Source organism: Dichotomopilus funicola (assembly GCF_033296635.1).
Source record: "Dichotomopilus funicola strain CBS 141.50 unplaced genomic scaffold C8A04scaffold_99, whole genome shotgun sequence".
NCBI lineage: Eukaryota > Fungi > Ascomycota > Sordariomycetes > Sordariales > Chaetomiaceae > Dichotomopilus > Dichotomopilus funicola.
In genome coordinates, this window is record NW_026944120.1 from 38,384 (window position 1) to 59,417 (window position 21,034).

Consider the following 21,034-nt stretch of genomic DNA (forward strand, 5'->3'; position numbering starts at 1 on the left):
GTCAACACCCGACCTGATCAATCCCATTTACCAGGCTTACGCTCATCCTTGGTGCGTTTCCTAACCTGGTGGGCAACGTCCTTCAGGGCATTCCCATACTCGTAAAACCATTCCCGAATCGAAGTCTGGCGCCGCGACTTCTTGCTCCACGAACACTGGATGGTGAATTTACCGTCTTTAACCTCAGCGGAAATGGAGAAGAGCGAAAAGGCTTTGACCTCGTGCTCGTCGGCGCCTAGGCCGCCATGGATGGCGTTGCTCATGTCGAAAAGCGATGATGCGCTGCTGCTGCTGCCGCCCCGCTGCTGGTTGTCGGAGACGCCGAGGTAGTTGACGCTGACCTCCATGAGGTCGAGGGCGCCGAACGCGCTGGGTCCGGCCGGGTGGTGGTAGCGCGAGGCGAAGAAGGCCAGGCCGTTGACGGGCAACGACTCGCGGGCTTCGATGGTGCGCTGCAGGACCGAGATGCTGTCATCTTTGCGCTTGGGCACGGATACCTGGATTGGTGATAGTGTTGTGAACCAGCCGACAGTGCCCGAGGACGGGTCGCCGGCCTGGTTGTTGTTGAGCTGCTCGCGCCCGTGGCCGTACCGGAACACGGTCGGCGGCGGCCGGTCACGAAAGACGTAGCGGAACGAGTGAGCCAGCGATGAGCACAGCACGTCCATGGGCTCGGCGCCGTACACCCTGTTGCAGGTCGTGAGCAGCGTGGTGGTGTCGCGCTTCGAGAGCGATACCGTGTAGTGCGCAGCGTCGCGCGCGATGCAGGCGCGGTCCTCCATGCCCCAGTAATTGTAGTCGGCGGACGGGACGAGCCTGGGCAGGGCTTTGGATGGCGGGAAGTTCTGGATGGCGTACTGCTGCTGCTCCCTGGCCCAGGCCGAGAAGGGGTATGGTGCTTCACTGGCGAACGACTGGGTCCGGAGGTAGGCTTCGAGGTCGCCGAGGATGGTGTTCCAGGAGACGAGGTCGACGACGAGATGGTGGGCGACGATCATCAAGTACTGTTCGCCGTCTTTGTCTTTGCTCACCGTCACCAGATCGACCGCCATGAGCGGGCCTGTCTCGATGTCCAGGCCCTGCCGGGCTTCTTCGAGAGCGGGTTTGATCTTCTTGACCGTGACATTCTCCCAGTTGCGGAAGCGGAAGGAGCCGGCTGCATCGGCGGAGATATACTGCCGCCAACCGCAGGCGGCTGCCGCATCGCGCTGGAACCGAGCACGGAGCATGCCATGGCGCTTGACCAGGGCCTCAAACGCGCCGCGGACAGCCTCAGCCGAGAGTGGGGGCTGCTTCACCGCGAGACAGAAGGTGTGGTTGAAGTTCTTGTTGGTCTGCTGGGACAGGTAATCATCCTTCAGGGCGAAGTTGGCATAGAATTGCTGCATGGGCGACAGATCGAACAACTCGCCGGTCTCTTCGGGGACCTGCGCATGCGCAGAGGGGGTTAGGGTTATGGCACCGAGCTTGTCGCCACCAATCCGCGTGATCCGCGCCGCGAGCCCGGCAATAGTCCGTGCGCTGACCACGTCGGTCATGGTGACGCGGAGAGCGAGCGCTTTCAGTTTGGCCACGACGAGCATGGCCAGGATGCTGTCGCCGCCCAGCGTGGTGAATTCCTGCGTGACGCCCACCTCGTCGGCCGGCAGCTTCAAGATGTCGACCCAGACTTTGTGGATCAGCTGCTCGGCCTGCGTGGACGGCTGCTGAACGCGGAAGCTGGCGCCAATGCCGCAGATTCTCTGGTGGGTGGCCTTGTCCAACGACGCCAGCCACTGGTCGACGCGCTTGCGGTTGAGCTTGCCCGAGAGGAGGAGCGGGAAGCTCTGCACGACGACCCAGATCTCGGGCATCATGTACGAGGGGATTTGTGTTGAGAGATGCCGGGCCATTTCGGCCACCTCGGCCGTGACGTTCTCGGCGACCGCCAGCGTCGGGTCGACCAGCACGACCTCGCCGCTGGAGTTAGTCGTGGCGCCGAGGCGCTCAAACGAGAGGATGCCGACGAGCTGCCGCTTGCATGGGCCGGATGCTGGATACGCGACCATGGCGTGCTGGATTTTCTTGTCGCGCGTCAGGTGGGTTTCGATTTCCCCCAGTTCCATGCGTTGGCCTCTGACTTTGACTTGCGCGTCTTTCCGGCCCATGAACATGATATCGCCATCCGTGCTGAAGTAAGCAAGATCGCCGGTCTTGTACACTCTTCGCGTACCACTACCACGGCCGTCCGGCAGTGGCAGTTGTTCCACCCACGCTGGGTTCTCGATGAAAACCTCGGCCGTCTTTTCAGGCTTGTTTAGATAGCCGCGCGCCACAATGTTGCCCTCCACTACGAGCTCTCCTATGGTACCAAGCGGCGCCAATTTGTTGTGGTCGTCCGGGTCCGTGATCCAGCATAGGCCCCCGAGCGCCTTTCCGATGTTGGCCGGGTCGTCCTCGGCATGGGTGATGACGTGGACCGCCGCTGCGATCGTGCATTCGCTCGGCCCGTAGCCGTTGATGAGTCGCAGGTGTCCCGCCCACGTCCGAATGTTCTGTCTCGTCAGGGCTTCGCCACCCAGGACCAACGTCTTGAGGTGCGGGATGTCGGCTGGCTTGATGAACTTGACGATGGACGGGGTCAAGAAGGTCCAGGTGATGCGGAAGTCGTTGATGACATCCACGGCACTGCGCTTCCGGATGCTGTCGTTGGGCACACAGACGCAGGCGCCCACCATCAGGGCTGTCAGCATCTCCATGACGCTGACATCGAAAGAATACGAGGCACCCTGGAGGACCCGGCTGCTGCGCGTCATGTGCGTGCGGGAAGCCTGCGCCCTGGCACACGTGAGGAAGCTGTGGTGCTCGATGACGCACCCTTTGGGCTCGCCCGTCGATCCGCTGGTGAAGATGAGGTACACGGCGTTGGACGGCTTGACGCCGGAATCGATCTCGCCGGAGATGGAAGAGGGCAGCAATTCGATTGACACATTGTCAATGACCACGACGGGAATGTGGGAGCCACGCCAGAGCGGTGCCTGGCCCAGAGAAGCGAGGATGACGCTAGCGTTGACCTGTCTGACGATGCCGCTCAGACGGGCCATCGGATAACCCGGGTCGAGGAACACGAACGCTGCGCCGGCCTTGAGCACGCCCAAAACAGCCACGACGGCCCATCCCGACTTCTCAAAGCACAGCGGGACCACCGACTCGGGGCCCACGCCCAGCGACCTCAAATGGTACGCCAGCTTGGTCGACAGCTGGTCCAGCTCGATGTATTGGAAGTCGACGTCCCAGGCATTGACCGCCATGGCACCACCGCGCTCCATGGCCACGCGGTGGATCACGTCGTGGGTACACTCCTGAATGTTCTGAATGTCGTCGTCGTCGTCGGATGGCGTCTCGTTCATCTTGGCCATCTCGGCCATCTCGGCCAGATCATCAGCGCTGACGAGGTTGATGTCCCGGACCAAAGCGCCCTTCTCGCCCTCCTCGTTATTCTTGTCGTTGATGTCGAGGATGGCTGTCTCAAACTGCCGGAGCAGCCGGCGCATCTGGGCTCCGGACAGCAAGCGTCGATCGTACCCCCCGGTGACCGAAATGGCGTCGTTCTCGAGTGCGCACTCCAAGCCCAGGTTGAACCGCAGGAATCCCTTATCCTGGTCCTCGATACGCGTCGCGCCCATGAGGTCCAGCTCCGATTCCGCCTGGCCTCCTTGCTGCCCGGGCTGGATGACCATGATGTTGGTAAAAGCGCAGGCCTCGCGACACTCGGCGCTGATCTTGGAAATATTCTGAAGCCCCAGGTGCTCGTGGCGCATCATGTCGGTGCCCTGATCCTGCAGCGTCTTGAGAAAGGTGGCCAGCGGCATCTCACCCTGCACCCGGATCCGCATCGGCACGGTGGTGATGGTTGGGCCGATCATGTCTGAGATGCCCGGGATGGGCACGTTGCGGCCGCTTTGCACGGCACCGAAGAGCGCATCGGGCGCTCCCGTGTGCCGAGAGAGGACCAGAGCCCAGGCGGCCTTGAGGACGGTGGCCGTGGTCCACTGGCTTGCTGCCGTTGTCCGGGCCCACGGGATCTTGATGGTCAGGGTGCCGTCGAGGATGGGCTTGAACGAAGCCGACGGGGGGCGGGGGAAAGGCTGGGCCTCGAGACCGTCAAACTGCGCTTTCCAGAACTTGTGGGAGTCGCTCGGGTTGGTTCGCTGCAGGTATTCGATGAAGCGGTTGTAGGGCGCGAGCGTGGGATTCGTCGCGGGAGCAGGCTGAGAAGGCTGAGGCGGCTCAGGCGAGATTTCCAGGTTATACGCCTCTTGGACGTGCTTCATGATGAGCGTCTTGGACCACCCATCGTACAGGGCGTGGTGTATGCTCCAGACGAAGTAACACCCCGTGTTCTCGGTTTCGACGAGGGCAAAGCGCGCCAAGGGCGCACCGTACTCAAATAGCTGCGCCTTGTCGTGGTCGATGTACTCCTGCACTTTGCTTGCGTTGTGCCACGGAATCCCGTCCTGGTTCATGACAACCTGATAGCAGCCGTTTTCGTCCAAGTGGACGATGCGCGTGCGGAGAACCTCGGCGTCCTTGACCACCGATTCCCAGGCCGACTTGAAGCGGTCCATGTCCATCTTGGTCGGCAGGCGGTAGATCTCCCGAAGCACATACGCCTCAGGGTCTTGGATAGTCAGGGAGATCAGGCCTTCTTGGAGAGGAGAGCAGGGTAGCAAGTCAGCGACAGACGACTTCTCAATCCCGTACTTGCGCTCGACTGCATTGAGGAGTTCGGTGCGTTTGCCGACTGGCACCAGGGAATAGGGGTCGATCTTAGAGTTAGGGTTACCAAGAGCGCCGCCTCGGGCCAGCTCGGCGGACATGGCCATGTCGCATATGCTTGGCCGGCGGAAGATGGCCTCCGAGGAAAGGGTTATGCCGGCGGCCCTTGCAGAAGCCACAAGTTGGATGGCCGTGATGGAATCCCCGCCAAGCCGGAAGAAGCTGTCATGTCGCCCGATATCTTCGGCGCGCAGGCCTAGGATACGGGCAACGAGTTCGACCAGCGTCTTTTCCAAACCCGTCTCGGCCTCTTGTTGGCCTGCCGAATCTTGTTCTTGAGTCGTCGTGCCAAGCGAGTACATGGTGGTCTGGGCGGGCGTCAAGTTGCCGAGCAAACTGGCCAGCGTCTTGCGGTCCGTCTTGCCGCTGGCGTCAAGGGTCGGCATGTTCGTGACGGGAATCCACAGTGAAGGCACCATGTAGCTGGGCAGAGCGGCGCGCGCAGTGCTCTCCAGCTGCTGCAGGCGGCCTACCATGGCATCATCGACCTCCATCATCACTGTGTCTCTGTCTTGCTCCATGTTGGACTCCAATGAGAACTGGACAAATGCGGCAAGCTTTTGCTGAGTCTTTGCCTTGGTCGCCAGAACCACGGCGGATTCGACCTTGTCGCCCCGGGTCCTAAGTTGAGTCTCGATTTCACCTGGCTGATGTTAGTGGAAATCCGGACGTGGGGGCTATGGTTAGGGTTGCTTACCGAGCTCCAACCGCTGCCCGTTGACCTTGGTCTGATTGTCCTTGCGCCCGAGATACGTCAACGAGCCGTCTTCGGCATCCTGCCGCACCAAATCACCCGTCTTGTACAAGAGCTGCGCCGTGTTCGTGTGGCCAAATGCCCGCATCCATTTGGGGCTCTGGACGAACGACTCGGCCGTCTTTTCGGGATTGGCCAGATAGCCGCGAGCCACGTTAGGCCCCTGGATCAACAGCTCGCCGACACAACCGACGGGTGTCAAGCGGTGATGGTCGTTGGGGTCGACAACCCACCCAATAGAACTGACCGGATGGCCGATCGTCTCGGGCCGAGCGCCGGGGCCAGTCATAGTGCCAGCCATAGTGCGGGTCACGGTAAAGACGCATGTCTCGGTCGGACCATATCCGTTCATCAGGTGCACCTTGTCAGCCCACACGTCAATGCACTCTTGGTTGAGTGCTTCGCCGCCCAGCACCACCGTCTTCATGGACGGGATATCGTCGGGCTGTAGCAGCCGCACAAACGACGGTGTGAAGAAGGCCCAGTCGCATTGCATGTCCCGGATGAACCTGGACAAGTCGTTCCTACGCTCGTGCTCGGTGGGGACGCAGATACAGCCGCCAAAATGTAGTGCCGTGAAGATCTCGGCGATGCAGGCGTCAAAGGTGTAGCTTGCGAACTGAACCGTCCGACGTGGGAAGTCGGCAAATCCCATGGCCATGCCGTGGCCATACGTGCTGGAGCTGACGGCGACGTGCTCGATCATGACTGCCTTTGGCCTGCCCGTGCTTCCGCTGGTGAACAAGGCATACGCCAGGTTGGATGGTTTAATCCCCGACGACGTGACGGGCTCCGTCTTTAACGGGGCCCATTGCGCTAACGTCTTGGGCAGCACAACGGGCGATATGTTATTATTGTTGTTTGCATCGTCGTCCGAGGACACCAAGTCAGAGCAGAGGTGCTCAGTGTGCTCCGAAAATATCACCACGGTCGCTGCGACCTGGTCCAAAAGGTCGAGCAGCCGGTCCTTGGGGTCCGTGGGGTTCAGCGGGACGAAGCCTCCGCCGGCCTTTTGGATGGCGAGCATGGCGATGATGGCCTCGGGTGACTTTTCGATGCAAATGGGGACAAGCACCTCTGGGCCGACCCCGAGATCGCGCAGTTGGTGGGCGAGGTGGTTGCTGAGCTCCTCTAGCTCTTGGCGGGTGATGTTCCCGCCGTCGCTCGAAGCGATAGCCACACTCGAAGGCGCGGCCGCGGCGTTTCGAGAAATGATATCGTGGATACACTCGTTGATAACCTTGGGGAAATTGCTGTTCCACGCCACTAGGTCCGCGCGGTCTGCCGGCGAAAACATGTCCAAGTCCCGAATGCGGCCGGTCCCCTTGTCGGTGCTATGCGCCTGGAGCTGATGCAGGAGGTGTTCCAGTTGTCGCAGGACCCTCTCCAGCTGGGGAGAGGAGATGACGCTGGAATCGTGGTGCGCCGAGAAGACAATTTCGCCGCTTTCGAGCGCACACTCGACGACAAGCCCGTAACCGCCAAGGTAATTGGCTGTGGTGGCTGACGTATGCTTCTTGAACAATGCCGATTCTTGTTCATCCTCGCCGGGCTGGATAACCAGGAGATTTTGGAAGTCGCAGGCCGCGTGTGTCGCATCGCCACTCATGTTCTTGATGTTCTGGATCCCCACATGGGAGAAAGGAATCATGTCGACGGTTTGCGTCTGCAGTTGCTTCAAAAACTCCCGCACAAATCTCTGTCCGTCGATCTTCATCCTTAGTGGAACCTGTGATGGATAAGAGTCAGTCTAAGCGGTTCGTTTGACGGGGTATTCGGCTAATTACTAAAAAAAGTAAAAAGAAAAAAAAGAAAAAAACAAAAACTGACCGTTGTGATAGTAGGCCCGTTGATGCGCTCAATGCCCGCCAATTCCAGATCCCGGCCAGACTGGGTGACGCCATAGACCACATCATGAGACTCAGACAGCCTCGAGACCAAGATACCCCAGGCTGCCTTAAGGAGCGTGGCCATGGTAATGCCGGTCTTGCGATTGAGTGAGAACGGGATCGAGTACATAACAGTATTGTCCGCCTGACATCGATGGCCCGGTGGCGACGCGGGAAAGGGACATGTCTCGAGGTCCTTGAGCTGATGCGTCCAGAACTGTTTCAGGGTCTCCTTGTCAATCTTGCCGAGATAGCCCATGAACTCTGCAAACGGCCGGGTGTGGACTCTGTCGAGGACGCCGAGCACGCCAGGGACGGCGAGATTAGTCTGGCTCTGGTAAGCGTGGTCGACGGCAGCAAGGGTCATGTCCATGGAGTAGCCATCGTAGAGAGCGTGGTGGACTGTCCAAAGGAAGAACTTGCGCTTGCCGTCGTCGATAATGGCAAACCGAGCAAGGGAGGTGCCGTAATTCAGGGGACTGCTTCTGTCCTTGCTGAGATACTCATCCAGGTTATTACCCTGGTGCCAGGGGATCTTCTCGTCAACAACGACCTGGCAGGTGCCGAGTCCTTGGATGAAGACCAGACGAGTTCTCAGGATGGGATTGTCCCGTGCGACGGCATCCCATGCTGCTGTGAACCTTTCTACTGCAACCTCGTCGGGCAGCTCGTACACGTCTCGCAGGACGTACGAGTCTGCCTTGTCTGCGGTGAGCGCCATCATACCCTCTGGAAGTTGCGGAATGGGACCTGTTAGCATCGTCTTCTACTGGTCTAGCGGGGCTGTCACGACTGGTAAGACAGCCAACAGGCAGTACGCACCTTGCAGAGGCGTGGCCGGGTATATGTCTTGGACAAGGTCGCGGTCCAGATCGCACGCCTTGGCCGCCAGCGCCACAATATCAGCCACAGACACCTTTTGGTCCTTGCCGGAGACTAGCTGGAACGGGAAATAAGCCTGCTCAAAAAATGGCCTCTCAGAAAATGGTGTCTCAGAGAATGGCGTCGCTGAGAGTGAGAACGGGATCTCTGAGAGTGGCGTTGGCGTCTCTGGAGGTGTCATCCAAGGAGATGTCGGTTCGGATGTCGGCTCTAACTGCGTTGCCGTGTTTGTAACGGGTTGGATGGTCAATGGCAACTTGGCCAAGGCGTTAGTAGTGGGAAGAGGAGGCGAAACAGGGGGAGAAACAGGGGGAGAAACAGGGGGAGAAAGTGCCAGCAGCGCTCTCTCGTCTGAAATCACGGCGGCGGCCGCCATGTCCCTTAGCTTGGGCGCCTTCAAGATGCGGGGTACGGACAATCCGAGCCCAGACGCCGCGGCCTTGCCGACTAGCTGCATGGCCGTGATGCTATCGCCTCCTAGTTCCAGGAAGCTGTCGTCGGGCCCAATGGGATTTTCATCCAAGTCAATCCCAATCGTCTCGGCCCACAGAACGGCAAGCGCGCGCTCGGATGGGGAAGAAAAGGAAGCCTTGGCCTCCCGCCCCTCGCCCGTCCGGGCTGTCCCAGCTTGAGCAGCAGTTTCGGAGAGTGAATACAGCGCTAGGCGCCGCTGGTCAAACTTGCCGGCCTCTTCCCGGAGCCTCTTGCGATCGATCTTGCCCGACGTGTTCGTGGGCATCCGGTGCAAGGGAATAAGCAGGCTCGGGATCATGTACACGGGGAGGTGCTGAGACGCCTCGGACTTGATACGGAGCAGTTCCTTTCTCAGGGCCTCGTTCATATCCATGACAGCCAACCCCGAGGAGCTGAACCCCGAAGAGCTGCTGGCGGTATGGGAACTGTCGGTGTCGGAGAATTGGATAAAGGCGGCCAGCAGGTTGCGGCTAGACGACGGTGGGAGTCCACCGGGGGTGAAGGCCTCGACGGCGACCTGGGAGGCGTCAGGGACGGACAGTCGTTTGGTGATGTTGTACTCGATTTCCCCGAGCTCGATGCGTTGGCCATGTAGTTTGATCTGGCTGTCTTGCCTGCCTAGGCAGTCCAGAGTGCCGTCATGGTTGAACTTGGCCAGGTCGCCGGTGCGGTAGAACCGTCTGGAGGGGCCGTCCGCGTTAGTATTGGTGGTAGCCCAGGGCAACCCTTGGATAAAAGCCGCCGCTGTTTTGGCAGGCTGGTTGAGATATCCACGGCCGACGATGGGGCCTTCAATCAGCAGCTCCCCTGTGGCGCCGACGGGAAGTAGACGACGCGGATCATCGGCATCAACAACCCACAGTTTGCAGTTCACTGGCTGTCCTATGTTGGCGCCCGTGGCGACGCGGGCAAGGGCCTTGCTCGAGGTGCATTGGATCGAGCACTCGGAGGGTCCGTATGTGTTGAACAGCCGGATGTTGTCGAGGCCCGCCCAGGTGTCGATGATGTCCTTTGTCAGCGACTCGCCCCCGAGTACGAGGGTGCGCAGGAACGGTGCGTTTTCAGGGGACAAGAGGCGGGCCACGGTCGGGGTGAGATCGGCCCAGTTGATCTCCATGCTCTGCATGACCCCCGGCAGGTTGCTGAGGCGCTGCTCGTCCGAGGGAATGCAAACGCAGCCTCCGTACATGGGGATGATGACGTTCTCCTCAATGGCCACGTCGAATGCGTAGCTGGCAAAGTGTATCGCTCGCGTGGACGGTCCGACGCCCAGGACCTCCGAGTTGGTTCGCGACGTGGAACACAGGGACCGGTGCTCGAGAACACTTCCTTTTGGTACGCCGGTAGAGCCAGACGAGTAGACGACCCAGGCAGCGTTGCTCGGCGAGACCGGGACCGGGATGACTGCGGTGCTCTCTGCGGTGCTCGCTGGCTGTCGAGACGTCAAGGGCGGCAACTCGTCCAACATGTGGCGGTCGACAGCCACAATGTGCTGCACTCCAAGACCCTCAAGGCTGCTGGCGTACGCCGTGGATGCGATGACGACACGGGCTTCGGTATCGACCATGATCCGCTGGTGCCGCTCGCGGGGGTGAGCCATATCAACACCAACACAGGCACCCCCTGCCTTGAGGATGGCGTGGATTGCGACCGTCGCCCACGCGCTCTTCTCAAAAGCAAAGGGAACCATGACCTCAGGGCCGACGCCGAGATCCACAAGCACTCCAGCAAGCCGGTCAGAGTACTCGTTGGCCTCGCGGTAGGTCAGACGAGCATCCCAGGCGTCCACCATCAGAGCATCGGGCTGCCGGCGCGCTTGTTCCTCAATCATCCAGTGCAAGCAGCTGTCCGACGGAGGAACGTCGGGGTTGAAGCTCTCGAGCAAGCGTAGATCAAGAGGGCTCACCATGTCCAGGCTGGACAGTGGAAGCGCCCCGTTCTCGGCTTTGCCCAGCTGGCGGTGGACGTGTTCGAGGCGCTGCATCAACAAGACGACCTCGTTTTCCGACAAGAGCGAGCTGTCAAATCCAGCTCGGATGTTGACTCCCTCGGCCGACAGGGTGCACTCGAGGAGCAGTCCAAAGTTGAGCTGGTCCCCGGCATTGCGAGCCTCGACGACGGCCGTGACAAGTTTCGAATCGTTGGCGGACGAGGGCTGGACGACGAGAAGATTCCGGAAGCCCACCGCATTGGCACACTCGTCACTGGCCTTGCGTATGTGCTGCAGGCCAACGTGCTGATGGGGGATCGCATCGACGTACTGCCGCTGCACCTTGGTCAGGTATTGCGACAAGGATGCGACTTCGGTGGAGTCCGTGCCGTCGATGCCGTCGATCCCTGTGCGGATTGGCATCGTGGCCAGGCAGGGCCCAATGCACTCATGGACTCCCGGGAGGTCAATATCGCGCCCTGACTGGGTCACGCCCATGACCACTTCGCTTGAATTGTTGGCTTGCGAGAGCACCATCATCCACGACGCGCGGAGCAGAACCGCCGGCGTGACAGACGAACGTGACGAAGGTGTCGACTCCAAGGACAACGGGGTGTGATGGGACACGTACTTGTCGATGGACGGCTCGTACGTGTCTGGACAACTGGGGTAATGGCTGCCATTGCCATCAAATCCAGCAAACTCCTTCCGCCAATGGTCCAGAGATGCCGCCTTTTTGTCCGGGTCCACGCAGTACTTGACGAACTGGCTGAACCCGATGGCTGCCGGGATTTCCGGGATGCCCAACGCATCGTCGTTGTATGCTCGTTCCAGGCTCTGCAGCACGAGCCGGTGCATATGTCCGTCGGTGATGGCATGGTGGCTTGTCCACACCAAATAACGCTCCTGCTCACCGGCCGGGTCGGAGATGATGGCGAAGCGGCTCAGTTGTTCCCCATAGCCCATGTGTTGCTTTTTGTCTCGGGCTAAAAATGCGTGCAAATCGTCCGAGAAGAAACCCACTTCGACCGGCTCGCTGTCGGAAAGGACCACTTGACAAGTCCCATGGTCTTTAAGACGCACGATGCACGTCCGCAGAATGGGATATGCCTCGACAAGGGTCTCTAGCGCATCCTGGAGCCTGTCCGTGTCGACGTCCCTGGAGAGTTGGAGGACTTCTTGGAGGATGTAAGCCTCGGGATGGGCGACGGTCTCGGCCATCATGCCTTCTTGCATGGGAGTCGCAGGGAGGACATCTTCAACTCTGTTTGCCGCAAGCTTGTATGTCTTTCGGAGCTCTCCGCGGAGTTGGAGGAAGCTGGGCAGCCCCCCGACCAGCTCAAAGGGTTCCGTGGGCTCTGGCACGAAGGATGGTGGGGCCGCTCCAGGTTTGCTCTTTCCAGATCCGTCACTGACAAATTGACCAAGCTCTGCCAATGTGGAGTACTGAAAGATATCGGCCACCGAGAAGCGCAGGCCAGCTGTCGTCGCGGCTTCCGAGACCAGCTTCATGCACAAGACAGAGTCCCCGCCGAGGCCAAGGAAGGTGTCTTGCCTGCCGATGGAGGCCGGGTCAACACCGAGAACCTCTGCCCAGAGTTTGCTCAAGGCGGCTTCCGCCTCCGTGTATGGTTTCTCGACTGTCCCGTTGGATGCCGCAGCGGGGCTGGCGGAGCCGGTGAACTGGTTAAGCTGCTCGGCCGACAGATTCCGGACAAATGTTTGCACTGCCCGCTTGTTGACCTTACCAGTAACGCCAAGCGGGATGGTGTTGACCACGAGGAGGTGACTAGGCACCATATAGGATGGCAACGCGGCTAGGAGCGTCCTGCGAAGGTTGTAGACAAACTCGCGAATCGCATCGTCGACCGGGAGCAATTGCATATCCGCCCCGTTCTCTGGCGTCACGGAGTTGGGAAGCTTGATGAAGGCGGCGAGTGACTGCTTTTCCGCAATGTTGACCTTGTCGACGACGAGCCTTGCATCCTCGGGCAGCTCCCGCTTGATCTTGGCCTCGATGTGCCCGGCCTCAACCCGGACACCGTGGACCTTGATCTGGGCGTCGCGTCTGCCAACAAAGACAAAGGAACCGTCAGGCATCTGTCGCACAAGGTCGCCAGTGCGGTACACCCGCGTGTTGCGAGCCTCTTGCTCGGGATACATTCCCCTGAGCCACTCGGGGGCATCGATGAAGGCGGCCCTGGTCTTCTCGTCGTCCTTTAGGTATCCATTGCCCAGGATGTTCCCTTCGACGAGCAACTCTCCCACCGCACCGATAGGTACCACGCAGGTCGGGTCGTCGCTGCGCGTGACCCACAGTGCCGCGCCCATCCTTGTGCCAATGTTACTCGGCGTGTCACCGGCTGACTTGAGCGAGCACGCGACGCGGCTTGTGCACTCGGCAGGCCCGTACGAGTTGACGAGGCGGCACACGCCGGCCCATAGCGACATGATTTCCTCGGGCATCTCCTCTCCGCCCGTGACCAGCACCTTGAGCGTGGGCACCGCCTTTGGGCGGAGGAACCGAGCCACGGTAGGGGTCAGAGCCGCGTGGTTCACGCGCATTCGGTTGATGGCTCCTGCTATGTCGCTGAGCCTCTCGTGCTCTGTCGGGACACACACGGTGCCGCCAAAGGCCAGGGTGGTGAAGATGTCTGTGATGCTGATATCGAAGGTGTAGGCCGAGAATTGGAGCAGACGGGTCTCGGTGCTGTGGAACTCGCGAGGGCCGTGAGCAGCCGTGTTGGTGCACCAGGCGCTGTGGCCGCAAACGACGCCCTTTGGTGTCCCGCTGGAACCACTCGTGAAGATGACATAACCTGGATGTGCGGGACGGACTACTTGGTGATCTGAGACTTCTGAGACGCGGCCGAGAGTCGGGAGGCTGTCGAACAGGGCTGGCTCGACAACCACGGCGTCCACGCCGTGCTCGGCAAATCGGTGTTGGTGCGTAGGAGAGCAGAGAACGAAAGTGCCCTCGCAAGCCTGGAGAAGGCCCTGGGTATCTTGCCAGTCATGGGCTGGGTCGAGCGGTGCAAACGCTGCTCCGGCCTTGTTGATGGCCAGCAAAGACGGGATGACCCATGGGCTCTTCTCGAACATGAATGGAACGATGTGCCCCGGCCCCGCCCCCTTTGCCACAAGGTGGTGGGCAAGCTTGTCAGCCATGATGTCCAGCTGCTGATAGGAAAGAGACACCCCCAGCCCGTGTGCGCAAACGGCTTCAGCGAGCGGCCTCTGCTGTGCCATCCGCTCAACCATGTGATGCATGCAGTCGTTAACTGGCGAAGGGACATGTTCGTTCCAGTCGGCGACCCGGGCAACGTCATCCGGACTTGCGGGGTTGAGATCTCCTAGCCTCCTGTTGCTGGCAGGATCGAGGCTGGCGGGATCAGCGAGTTGCTGCAATAGGTGCGCAAACGTGGTGAGAACACACTGCATCTCTGTGCGACTGATGATGGCGTCGTCGTAAACAACCTGGGTAGTGACCCCCGTCCGTGCCAAAGTGCACTCCAAGTTGATGGCCCGGTCCAAGGGAATCTCCATGTCCGTGTCGGCGGCGTTGGCGTCAGCGTTGGCCTCGCCGTGAATGATGAGTTGGTTGCCAAAGTTGGTGGCATCAGCCAGATCCGGACCGAGTCTGGCAAGGTCGTCCGTCCCAAACGGATGCCGTGCAAGGTCCTGATCATGGCGCAAAACCGCATCGAGACACGCAATGATGGGCTGTTGGGGCTGCATGTGGAAACGGAACGGCATCGATGCCGGCGCCCGCCCTCCCCGCGTGCGCTCTTCCGAGTCTCGGGACGCTGTGCCATCATCTTGGCCGCCCCTTTGTCCCGGCAGGCTCAGCAGCCCAATGACAACGTCTTCAGCGTCTGTATAATAAACGATGACCAGGCACCACGCAATCTGGATGAGAGCTTGCGAATGCTCCACAGACAAGCTCTTTGGGAGCCGGATCTTGCGGCGTAGGATAGCCCCAGGTGTTGGCGCCGCAGTGGCCGCCGTGGAGTTTTGGCGATGGGGAAACGCAGGCGGAGGCGCATCCCTGAGATATTCACGCCACCTTGTTTCCAAGGCAGCGCGGTCAAAGGGGCTCGAGGGGGCGCTGACTGACATTCTGTCGAGGTTGAGGTTGTTCAAGCGGGAGGTTGAGCTGTGTTGTGCGGTAATCTAGGATGAGTTGAGGCGCAATGCCTCAAGATTTGGACCGGTAGTGTACGGTAAAAGTGACGAGGTATGCCTGTCAAGGCAGTGGACATGCAAGGTTTATCGAGGCCGATTACCGTCCACGGTGATCAAGTATGTGAGGTAACAGTCGGACAGAGGGACTATCATTAGAGCAGCGGCTTCAGAGAGAACTCGAGGAGTTCAAGTCTAATGTCTAAGGTACTGCCTTATGTGCTCCAAACATGTCCATCCAGATATGGTAAACAAAGCGTCTTCTAAACTCGGACTGAACACTCCAGTCTCCGTGTTATGTCCCAAGTAACCCGCAAACGCTCCTGGTCCAATCAGCTAGCTGTGTGTTGCCAGGGACTCTGCTCACCGTGTACTGTAGCACGTGTGTAGGTCCCGCCCTGCGTCGGTCCAGCCGCAGCTAGGAGTGGAGTGTATTCAGGGTTACATTGGCCGTCCTTGGGAGTGGGCCTGGCTCTCCAAATGGCATCCGAATGGCACAGGCATAGTAATAGTTTTGAGCGTGTAAGTGGGTCGCAGTAAGCAAACACCACTGCATCGCAGCAGTCCAGCAGCGTTGCAGTCAGCACCACCCAACACCACCGGCTCGGTCATCGAATCCGTGCATCTTGGCTCTGCAGTACTGCAGGCCAGCAAGTTGCTGTTCCGTTGAACGCGTGTCAAACGAAAACGAATCAAAGAAAACCGACTCAGTTACCTTGGGTTTCCAGCCATGATCAGGCTAATCACGGTACCCGCGAGGTACCTTTTTCCAAGGCAATTAAAACCCACAGCAAAACCTTCCCGCCCCTGCAAGTCAATATCTCAAACTATATCGCTTGCGTTGCCTCCTGGACGTGCCACGGTGCCAATATTGTTTCTTTCCTGGATACCTATACCATCTTAGTTCCCCTCTGCCTCGACTCACTCGAGCACAGCGTTGACCATGTGGCCCATGTCCCACGCCCTCTATCCGGGCCTCAACAACGACAAGCTTGAGCGCCCTTCAACTTCAGATTCACACAAGACGGCCAAGACCTGGTACGGCAATAACTGCAAGTCCTACGCATCATCGACTTTCTCGTTTCACTCGGATAAGCGCAGCGTTCATTCACTTGCACGCGAGACGGCAGCGCCAGGCGAAGATTTAGGGCATTTGATCAACCGATCCCGACGGGTGCTTAGTGAGCTGAGCATCGATGCCGACAAGGAAAGCCAACTTGACCAAACTCGGCAGTACGCCGAATCCCATGGTAGCGCAGAATCAAACAACAACAACATGATGAGCAAAGACAGCCAGTCTGTGGCCCACGGCGAGGAGCGCTCGCCGGGTCCGGAAGAAGCACTGGCTGCACTGGGAGGCGCAGAGGCCGGAACCAGCTTGCACCGGATCTCCACCGGGACATCTTCCCCAAGATCCCCTGGTCCCAGGCCACCGAGCAACGCCTCCAGGCTATCACAATCATCCAAGTCCCAAAACGCGGAAACGGTCCTTTCTTCAACAGTTAGCTTCATCGCAAGCAACAAAGCCGGTAGCGACATCGTTCCAGCTGGAACCCCAATCCCAGAAGGCGACAGTACGGCGGCCCCCAGTATCTCACTCGGATGCGAAAACTTGTCGGAATTGGAAAAGAAGCCCGAGGTTGTCCATATCAAGCCTTTGATCCCGGATGACGAAACCAGCCAACTGGGCTCGAGGGAGCTAGCGCCTGAGAGAGACCAGGAGAAAAATCAACCGGAAGAACAGGCCGAAGAGGAAGAGGACGAAGACGAGGACGACCCCACAGCCAACCACCTTACCGGGTTGCCCCTGGTGTCCGTCACCATCGCGTTGAGCGCGGCCGTGTTCCTCGTGGCCATGGACGTCAACGTGATCGCCACGGCAATCCCGCGCATCACGGGCGAGTTCCGTAGCCTCGAAGACGTCGGCTGGTACGGCTCGGCGTTCCTGATGGCCACGTGCGCCGCTCAGATCCCGTACGGCCGCATCTACAGCCTGTTCCCAGCCAAATGGGTCTTCACCTCAGCCATTATGATCTTCATGGCCGGCTCCCTCATCGCGGCCCTCTCGCCAAGCTCGCCCATCCTGATCCTGGGCCGTTCCGTCCAAGGCCTTGGCACCTCAGGCATCCTGTCTGGTGGCCTTATCATCCTGGGCCAAGTCGTGCCGCTGCGGCTACGGCCTCTCCTTACCAGCTGCATAGGAGTTATGGAGGGCGTCGCCATGATTTCGGCCCCGGTCATCGGCGGCGTGCTGACGGACAATCTCAATTGGCGCTGGTGCTTTTACATCAACTTGCCAATCGGCGGCTTTACCCTGATCATCGTGCTCGTATGCCTGCGAGACCTCAAGCACAAGGGCCCTCGGAAGACGGGCACGGGCAAGGAGACTATGCGGCAGACCTTGTACAAGCTGGATGTTCTGGGAGCGGTGCTTCTTCTTCCTCCCGTTGTTTGCGTGCTGCTGGGGCTTCATATTGCTGGTAAGTACCAAGTACAGAAAACATGGTGAACATGGTCGCGATCGAGAGCTGACCTGGATATTGTAGGGACCGACGGTCACTCGTTCAGTGACAACGATGTCATTCTGCTCCTGGTGCTCGGAGTTGTGTTGTTTGGCATATTTGTGAGGACTGACTTGCCTATTTTTCTCCCTACACAGTAATGGTAGTGCTGACTATTACAATTGCAAACAGGCCTATTCGCAGCACCGCAACGCAGAGGTTGCCATACTCCCATTCCGCGTCATCACACAACGCTCGGTCCTGGCAGGGTTTTGGTTTATTACATGCACTAGTTCGGCCCTGGTTGTCATCACCTACTTTGTAAGCGCAACACGCACTCCGTAACCCACCTTTGTCAACCACAAGAGATTGCCAACTCTGACTCCCCCTTCACAGCTGCCACTTTGGTTCCAAATCATCAAAGCGACCAGCGCCCAGGAGTCTGGCATTGGCATCTTACCCATGCTGGTTGGAGTTATTAGTGGAGTTCTCGGCACCGGCGCTGTCATTAGCCTCGTTGGCTACTACACGCCATTCATGCTCGTGAGCTCTGTCCTCATGCCAATCGGCCTTGGCCTGCTCACCACGATTGGTCCCGACACCCCGCGGGCGGCACTGCTAGGCTATCCCGCCGTCTTTGGCATCGGGGTTGGTCTAGGCTTTCAACAGCCGCTCATCGGCGTCCAGACCGTTCTTCCCCAGGCCGACGTCGCCGCAGGCACTTCGGTCATTGTGTTTGGGCAGACCTTTGGCGCTGCCATCATGATTGCCATCGGCGAGACCGTCTTCCAGAGCCGCCTGCTGGCCAACTTGGCCAGTTACCTGGGGATCACCAATGTCAACACCCACGAACTGCTTGGGAACGGCCCGGCCTCGCTACCAGCTTTGGTGCCGGCGGAGAAGCTTCCGCGGCTCATCGAGGCAGTAAACGCTTCACTTACGCAGACCTTCTTTGTAGCTGTTGCCCTGGCAGTTTTATCCGTCTTTGGCAGTGTGTTTATGGAGTGGAAATCAGTGAAGCAGCCAAAACGTGTCGCACAAGGCGACGAGGGTGTGGCCGCGGTAGTTAGAAGCAGCAGCACAAGCTTGCGGGCAGCATGTTAAAAGGGACCTTTCTCCCTTAGGGTATCATAGATTCATTCTCCCGGAAAAATCGATCTCGTTTCCAAAATGTTCCAGTGTTGCCAGGGCATTCATCCACAGTGGATGATAAGAAAACCAGTTAATTGTTAACCTAGATGCTAAACGAACAAGTAATTAATTATAACAGCCCGGATTTATAAGGAGAGTTTAATATACGAAAAGGTCCCCAATATGATCGACCCTTATGTTATTATTATTTACAGTAACAATATATCTTTTGTCACAGAAAGGTAGAAAATAAATTGTTGGAACAGTGATGGTTCAAGCTTGTCGAGGAGTTATTTTCCTACCCTAATTATAACCTGATCAAAAGTCCACATATATTGTTCAAAGAAGCGATGAGCAAGGGGCTCCTAGATCCAATATCAATTCCTAATGATAATCAGGTATTATAAAGTTGCTACCAGGTGGTTATTATTACAGAGTTGGAGATTAGAATAGACCTAATTAATCAATTAACTAACGTAGTCAACAATCTAAGAAGTTCGAGGTTAGGGTAATTAATACCATGTAGAGCTTATTCCACGGCCAAGAGGATAATGCACAAGGTTTTAGCCTGTATCGTATTGAAGCACTCATTCCCACGGTCTTAATGACTGTATTTAGTTACATTTACCTCTCGAATCCGATCACTGTGGCCATTTGAATGAGAGTGGTTATGTTGGTGGTGGGGGGGCCAAGACCTCATTTGTTGTTGTTTTTTGCTTGACTGTATCACACTCCCAAACAAACACAGCTAAAATAGACAAACTGAAAGGCAAACTTTGAACCACGATATCTTGGAATTTGATATACCAAAGCGTCATATTAAGAGTACAACTGTTCTATTTTGTGGTGAAATGTGCCGTTTCAGATCCTTTTAGCATCATGTTCTTTGCCAAATGCACGGTGAGGTGAGCTGCGCTGCTTGCAAAGTTGGCTTTCAACCATCCCCATACAAAGTAATGAATTACAAAAGTCGTCCAAAAACAGGGCTGCCCGACTCTACTTGGTATTTAAAGTGGATGGAATCTTCATACCATACAGTCACCCACGTACTGTATACCATGCTTCACAGCTATTTCTACATCACCAGCTGCGACCAGCCCTGCCTCGTGCTTCTCCTTTTCCGCTCCTTGCGCTGTGGCCCCGGCAACAAGCAAACCGGCTGCTTCCAGAACAGCAGCGGGCTCGACCGTCACCCGTCCTGCCTTGCAGACATAGCGCGTTACCATGACGGCATACACGGATCTCTTCAGGCTCGGATCCCCTAGGACAGCCCCTGGTCCGCCGGCCACTTCCACGTCGGCAGGGAGCTTGGCGCCGGGCTTCAAGAAGTAGGTGACGGTGAACAAGGACTTGTCGTCCCAGGCGAGGATGCGCGACGAGAGGTGGTAGGCCTGGAACGGGCTGATCTCGCGCTTGAAGTTACACTGGACCGCCGCTAGGAGGGGAATCGCGGCGGGTGGCCCTGTGGCTGCGAGCCCCGGCCCCAAGAGCCTCGTGAGTAGCTCGGCTCGGTTGATATCGGCATCGGCAAAGAAGGTGCTGTTTGATTTGTGCATGTTGATGTCGAGGTCCAGCAGCACCGCCCGGGAGCTGGTGACATGGTGCTTGAAGAGGGCTGGCCGCGCTGCTGCTGCAGTGCTCGGCTCGGAGGGCAAAACTCCTGTCTTCTTTGCCACCGGAAATAGGCGGGGCTTTAGCAACAAGCCGTAGAACGACGGCAGCAAGCGGAAGCTATGAGCAAGTGGAAGGCTCTTGGCGTTGGCGAGGAGAAAGCACACCGCCAGGGCTGAGCCGAGCAGCGCGGCAGTGTTCGGAATTGAAGCTGGGAGGTTGTCCATGATGAGCCGCCTGACGGTACTGTGTACTTGAATGAGAGAAAAATGAGAATGTCTTGTGGCTTGCGGGCTCGTAGGTTGCAGTGCACTGAGTGCAGTGCTGTAGCTGTTACTTAGCACGGCCACGAGCCAGTATACGGAATTACAGATCACACCGTAACTGTGTAACAGCGTCCCAGATGGGCTCCAGGCCGATCGGAGACCGAGAAGAAGACGAGATTCGCTTGTTTGCTTGTTCGAGCCTCTCGAGGCAACTCGGAGGCGTAGTAACTTATCCAAGACACTGCAATAGTAAGCTGCTTACTGCTGGGACTCTGAGTATGTACATACCTCCTCAACGGGCCGAAAAAATCGTGGGTCGGACCCACAGGCTAAATCTAGAATCGGCTTGCACGGCAGAGTTTAATACAACCTAATGGGCGCGGTGGTAATTACTGTACTGTACATACTTTACTGTAATTACATGTACATTGGGCAATGTGTAGGGTGCCTTGCATCGGTCATGATGGGTGGTATAACGTCAAATTTGCTCCACAGTCAGCGGAAGCCGGCAACACTACGACACGAAGCAATGCACCCAGTGCCCGGTACGAAATAGGCATCGTCTTGTTTAGGCCGAGCTGGGACTTACTGCATCG

General features: G+C 58.1%; 3 protein-coding genes across 3 annotated transcripts; 1 reads left to right on the forward strand and 2 right to left on the reverse strand.

Moving 5' to 3' along the window:
- Positions 1–17: 17 nt before the first annotated feature.
- On the reverse strand, positions 18–14,866 carry C8A04DRAFT_40505 (uncharacterized protein; the record flags this gene model as incomplete). Its single annotated transcript, XM_062784967.1, has 5 exons — positions 18–5,461; positions 5,516–7,301; positions 7,403–8,190; positions 8,284–8,599; positions 8,639–14,866. The coding sequence occupies 5 exons, from the start codon at positions 14,864–14,866 to the stop codon at positions 18–20; spliced, it is 14,562 nt and encodes a 4,853-aa protein (XP_062633088.1).
- Positions 14,867–16,208: 1,342 nt separating this feature from the next.
- Positions 16,209–18,534, forward strand: C8A04DRAFT_40506 (major facilitator superfamily domain-containing protein; the record flags this gene model as incomplete). Its single annotated transcript, XM_062784968.1, has 5 exons — positions 16,209–16,225; positions 16,643–17,409; positions 17,476–17,552; positions 17,623–17,751; positions 17,827–18,534. 5 exons carry the CDS (start codon positions 16,209–16,211, stop codon positions 18,532–18,534), a joined length of 1,698 nt encoding a protein of 565 aa, XP_062633089.1.
- A 1,052-nt stretch (positions 18,535–19,586) lies between these two features.
- On the reverse strand, positions 19,587–20,399 carry C8A04DRAFT_40507 (putative capsule polysaccharide biosynthesis; the record flags this gene model as incomplete). Its single annotated transcript, XM_062784969.1, has 1 exon — positions 19,587–20,399. The coding sequence occupies one exon, from the start codon at positions 20,397–20,399 to the stop codon at positions 19,587–19,589; it is 813 nt and encodes a 270-aa protein (XP_062633090.1).
- Positions 20,400–21,034: the final 635 nt, after the last annotated feature.